At 47.1% G+C, this 5,876-nt stretch overlaps 1 protein-coding gene across 2 annotated transcripts in view; it reads right to left on the reverse strand.

Moving 5' to 3' along the window:
- HARBI1 (harbinger transposase derived 1) overlaps positions 1-2,046 on the reverse strand; it is a 12,172-nt gene extending 10,126 nt beyond the window's left edge. The window contains exons 1-2 of one of the 2 annotated variants that reach the window (XM_011963317.1): positions 1,668-2,046; positions 350-1,163 (exon numbers count right to left, since the gene is read on the reverse strand). In XM_011963317.1, coding sequence (XP_011818707.1) covers positions 350-1,019 — 670 coding nt within the window. In that variant the 5' untranslated portion in view covers positions 1,020-1,163; positions 1,668-2,046. The remainder of the gene's footprint in view (positions 1-349; positions 1,164-1,667) is intronic. The other variant, XM_011963316.1, reaches the window with a different exon arrangement.
- Between the last annotated feature and the right edge of the window lie 3,830 nt (positions 2,047-5,876).

The following is a 5,876-nucleotide window of genomic DNA, read 5'->3' on the forward strand; positions in this document are numbered from 1 at the left end:
TTTTTTTTTTTTTTTTTGAGATGCACTTTTTGCTCTGTTGCCCAGGCGGGGGTGCAATGGTGCCATCTCGGCTCACTGCAACCTCCGCATCCTGGGTTCAGGCGATTGTCCCGCCTCAGCCTCCCAAGTAGCTAGGACTAAAGGCACCTGCCACCATGCTCAGACAATTTTGTATTTTTAGTAGAGACGAAGTTTCACCATGTTGGCCAGGCTGCTTTCCAACTCTTGACCTCAGGTGATCCACCACCTCAGCCTCCCAAAGTGCTGGGGCTGTGTGAACTACCGCCCCCGGCCTACATAACTTTTCTATGCCTCCAAACAAAATGAAAATTCACACTTGCAAACTTACCCAGAAGCCAGCTATCTTTGTGCATACCAGCTTCAAATTGACTACTGAGGGAAGACTGCTGCAGCACAGCACAGTCCTGTAGGCTGCCTGGCCAGTTTGTCTCCACGGTCATTAGTGCCCCTCTAATGTCACATACCATCAGGCAGTTTAAAGAATGCAGGCCTTTTCGGTTCACATAGGAGAGGTCTTCAGCATTTGGTGCCTTGATGGCCACATGGATACAGTCAACTATCCCCATCACCCCTGGCATCCCTGCCAACCCATAGAATTCATCCTTCAGAGCCTGTATGGAGGCTTCATCAGCTGGAAAGCGAATGAACTGTGAGGCCCTTTCCACAAGTGCTTCGGTGACATTGGCAACACAACGACTCATAGACGCCTGACTGATTCCAATGGCATCTCCCATCCGAGTCTGGAAGGAACCTGAGGTATAAAAACCCAATGCTGCAAGGATCTGTGTCTCTGGGCTAATAGCCCTGGATCGCTGAGTAGGCCTAGAAAGATTCGCCCCCAAGAGCTCCACCAAGTAATAAATGAACTGTCGCGGAAACCCATACATGGACATCAAGTATTCATCAGACACATCATCCAGCTTAAAACGGTCCAACGTCCGGTGACCACGGCCATACAGTAAGAGGTCACAGTCAAGCACTGTTATTGGTATAGCCATGGTAAATGTGAAAGCTGTCTCTCTTCTCTGCTTTTTCTGAACTGTTTCCAATGAAGATGTTGGTGCAAGAAGGTATTTTTAAGAAAGTATCAGAATCCAACAGCTAACCACAGTTAAATGGCTCTGCCATTTATAATCTTCTCTCTGTAAATGTTAAAAGAAAAAATATTAGAAACCTACCAAAGACTTTAAAGTGACTCAAAGGCTAGAGCAGCTCCTTTTCTGCAAATTTCCATTTTGTTGAGGCAAAACATACTGTACTTACAACTCTGGATTTTTCTCCACTAACTCATGGCTGCACGACAGGCTTGCTCTGATTGAAGGATAATGGGAATTTAACCTTTGTGGCTCATTTAATGCCTGGCATTTCAATTGAGAACACCAAAAGAATAATGGAGGTGATGACAATTATTCACAAGGTAAAAGAGGTCAGCTCCTAACTATATAGGCCAAGAAGCAGCTGACATATGTCATAACCACCTTGGGTAAGAATTGGTCACGGGTTTCATTATCCAAAAACTTCTGGTTCTACCTGATAAGTACAGGACAGATGCTGGGGTGCTCAAACCAGTCGAACAAGAAAAGAAAGGGCAAAAAAAAAAAAAAAAAACCAACAACAAAATCCACAACCCAGCCTTATGGACGCACACTGTGTGCTGTAACAAAAGGCTTTTCCCTCACTCCAAGAACTCCAAACCGTGAAGCTGAGGGCCAGGAAGTAGGGAAGACCAGACACATTGGAAGTCGGGAGCGAAAAAGGCTGGCCGAACCAGGTTTGGGAGGCGACTCCGCCACTTTTAAAGGGCACCCTAAAAACGGATGTCAAAGTCTGATTGCGCCGGCCACTCAGTTAGCCCAGGCCCGTCACCCACCTCTCCGAGGCTGCCCGGTTAACAGCCACACTCCCCACCCACCTAGCCGGGTTGGACCCTCCTCCGGAACCGGCTACTGCACACAGGCCGCCACGGCGCGCAACAGCGGCACCGCCCCTTCCGCGTCAGGGCCCGCCCCACGCCGCGTCCGCACTGCCGCTGCCACCGTGACCTGCGGTTCGTCCCCGCATATTCCACACATCACCCAAACGGTCTCTCTCTCTCAAACACCTCCCTTCCGTCTTTATTTTATCTTGAGTCGCTTAGAAAGATTAGAGAACAAAGCTTACGTGGAAAGAAAATCAACTTTCATGGAGATTTTGAGGACTAAAAGAATAAATAGGGCATCCTTACTGTAGCGAAAGTGCGACTAAGCTTAGGCATCTGGATTTCCCCCATAGCCCTCTTCCACCCCCCGCCCCCGGCCATTACCGAAGCGGATGAAAACAAACACTAACGATGGCGGCGCCGAAGAGCGACCGGCTGCTGGGCTTAAGGCAGGAGTGACCGCTTAACCAGTGAGGGAAGCACTGAAGAGCTCCAGTCGACGTGGGTGCGACAACTCGCGGAGTCCTAAGAGCAAAACGTCTGGGGCCTGCGAGCCAGGACGCTTCTGAAGCCTTAGGTGTCTATCGGCGACGTGTAGGGTCACTGCAGCTCCGGAGCGCGGAACTCTCAGCCAGGAGGCGCGGCTGGCCGGTCCCAGGTCCCGGCCTCCGTAATGAGAGCCCGGAGCCACACTTTGTGCCGCAGCTTCGCAGGTACTAACTTTTGGGGGGATACCCCGAGATCTCTCAGCGCCCTCGGGTGGGAGGCTATGGATCTGCGTCCCCTTGGCTGCTGCTTCGTGGAAGTCGAAGGAGATTAGCCACGGTTCAATCCCCTGGGCCTTTGAATTTTCTGTGGGAAATTGGGTTGATCTAGGCCCCGTTGGCCCCTGCTTGTTTGACAGAGAATCCCCTCCACCCCTAGAGGTTTCCTCTCTACTTTTTTTGCTCTTTGGGTTAGGTTGTCAGGCGTTTTGGAGGTAATTTGGGGGGCCATAACTCCGGGGTTGGTTGCCAGTATGAGTGAGGTAGGGTTTCATTCAATCAGGATTTGTTGAGTGCCAAATATGTACTCCGCGTGTAGGTGAGGGTGACTGTTGACTAGTGAAAAAAGGGACCCAAGGTTCACGACTGTCTTCTTACTGTCGCTGGAACGACCTGTGGAAACCTGCGATCCATTCTCATTAAATAAATCTCTGGGTAAGTGGCTAAGCACCTTCTTGAGCTCATCACTAATTCATCTCAGTTTTCACTTTTCCAGTGAGTTCCCAGTTAGCTTGATCAATTCAGCGTAGCGTTTCATTTTTAGTATTTCTTTGTTCTCTCACCATCCCACAGCGCAAAAGAAAAAAGAGATTTTAAAAAATTACCTATTTTCTCATTACACACTTAGTCTAAAACTCATCTCGTAAGGTGATAGAATTTATTGGACACCTTTAGTGGGAAAGTACTATAATAAGAAACAACAGACTCTTCCTTTACACTAAATTAGCTTCCAGATTTTGTGTGTTATTTTATGACTGTTAGTCCTTTTCATGTGTGCATGTAGTGGTTCCAGCTCAGTTATAAGGTTTGTTGTTGTTGTTTTCAACTCTCCATTTATCAGCTCAGGTGAAGTCTTAATTTTCCAGATTTTAAAATTTTTACTATTAGGGATAAAGTATTGCTCTGTCACCCAAGCTGGAGTACATTGGCGCCTTCGTAGCTAACTTTAACCTCAAACTCCTAGGCTCAGGGAATCATCCCACCTCAGCCTTCCAAAGTGTTGGGATTACATACATAAACCACAGAGTCGGGCCCAGGAGCTTAATCTCAAAGGAAGTTTACCTGAACTGTAGGTGTGGAATATTCGAAAGTAACTTCCAGCATGGGATGTGGAGCTAAGTAAGATGAATTTACATAAACCATCATTTTTCCTGCATGTGTTTAGCGGAGGAGAGTGCATAGAGTTGCTGGTCATTGCTTCCTATCAAATTGTGGAAACCAATAAAAACTGAAAGTATTCTATGAGAGAATAGAGGTACTGTAGCTAGGAAGAATGCAAAGGAGGCTGCCCAGAGGGAATCAAACCTTTGTAAAGTTTGGGTTTAAAATCTTTAAAAGGATTTTAAGTCTCTAAAAGGATTTAAAGGTTATTTTAAATAATTAGCTGCTTTTTTTAAATGTCCTTGGAAGGTAGATTTCTTGCCTTTTTTTTTTTTTTTTTTTTTGAGATGGAGTTTCACTCTGGTTGCCCAGGCTAGAGTGCAATGCGCAATCTTGGCTCACCGCAACCTCCGCCTCCCGGGTTCAAGTGATTCTCCTGCCTCAGCCTCCCGAGTAGCTGGGATTACAAGCATTTGCCAGCACACCCAGATAATTTTGTATTTTTAGTAGAGATGGGGTTTTTCCACGTTAGTTAGGCTGTTATTGAACTCCCGACCTCAGGTTATCCGCCCGCCTTGGCCTCCTGAAGTGCTGAGATTACAGACATGAGCCACCACGCCCAGCCAATTTCTTGCTTTTAACTAAAGAGTAAATGTGGGCCAGTTTATTAAAAATCCTCCGAAGGGGCCAGGCGGGGTGACTCACGCCTGTAATCCCAGCACTTTGGGAGGCTGAGGCAGGCGAATCACGAGGTCAGAAGTTCAAGACCAGCCTGGCCAACATGGTGAAACCCCCGTCTCTACTAAAAATACAAAAAATTAGCTGGATGTGGTGTTGGACGCCTGTAATCCCAGCTGCTCGGGTGATTGAGGCAGGAGAATCGCTTGAACCCGGGAGGCGGAGGTTGCAATGAGCCCTAGGTCATGCCACTGCACTCCAACCCGGGAGACAATGCCCCTCTGTCTCAAAAAAAAAAAAAAAATCCTCTGAGGACCAGTATAGGTTACATAGGCAATTTGTCTGTTTTTGTTTTGTTTTGTTTTGTTTGCAATGGAGTTTCACTCTTGTTGCCCACGCTGGAGGACAGTGGCATGATCTCGGCACACTGCAACAACCTCCGCCTCCCGAGTTCAAGCAATTCTCCTGCCTCAGCCCGAGTAACTGGGATTACAGGCACCCACCACCACAACTGGCTAATTTTTTGTATTTTTAGTAGAGATGGGGTTTCACCATGTTGGCCAGGCTGGTCTCCAACTCCTGACCTCAGGTGATCCACCCGCCTCGGCCTCCCAAAGTGCTGGGATTACAGGCATGAGCCACCGCACCAGGCCTGGCAATCTGTCTTATCCTGGTATTTTTTTGCATGACCTTGGTCATAACAGAAGGGATGAGAATGTGAATTACCACTGCTTAGAAAAACAACTCAATTGGGCTGGGCACGGTTGTTCACACTTGAAATCCTAGCACTTTGGGAGACTGAGGCCGGCAGATCACCTGAGGTTGGGAGTTTGAGACCAGCCTGGCCAACATGGAGAAACCCTGTTTCTACTAAAAATACGAAAATACCCAGGCGTGGTGGCACGTGCCTGTAATCCTAGCTATTCGGGAGCCTGAGACAGGAGGATTGCTTGAACTGGGGAGGCAGAGGTTTTTGTGAGCCGACATCATGCCATTGCATTCCAGCCTGGGCAACAAGAGCGAAAACTCCGTCTCGAAAGAAAAACAAATCAATTAACATGCATGGTTGACTTAACAGGGTCTCCTCAGTAAAAGTAAAGGTAAATCAAGAATTCATAGAAGTCATAACTTACAGAAACCTCCTGTGGAGCAGAAAAATAAAATGAAAAAAGTAATAACTTAGTATTGCTGTTTTGGAAAATGCTGCTTTCACTTTTGATTCATACACTTGAAAGAAATAGTAAAGAAATAGTTAAGAATCATTTTACATTTTTCTTTCTTTCTTTCTTTCTTTTCTTTCTTTCTTTCTTTTTTTTTTTTGAGACAGAGTCTCACTCTGTCGCCCAGGCTGGAGTGCAGTGGCCGGATCTCAGCTCACTGCAAGCTCCGCCTCC

This window comes from Colobus angolensis, unplaced genomic scaffold (genome assembly GCF_000951035.1).
Source record: "Colobus angolensis palliatus isolate OR3802 unplaced genomic scaffold, Cang.pa_1.0 Scaffold61, whole genome shotgun sequence".
NCBI classification, from domain to species: Eukaryota; Metazoa; Chordata; class Mammalia; order Primates; family Cercopithecidae; genus Colobus; species Colobus angolensis.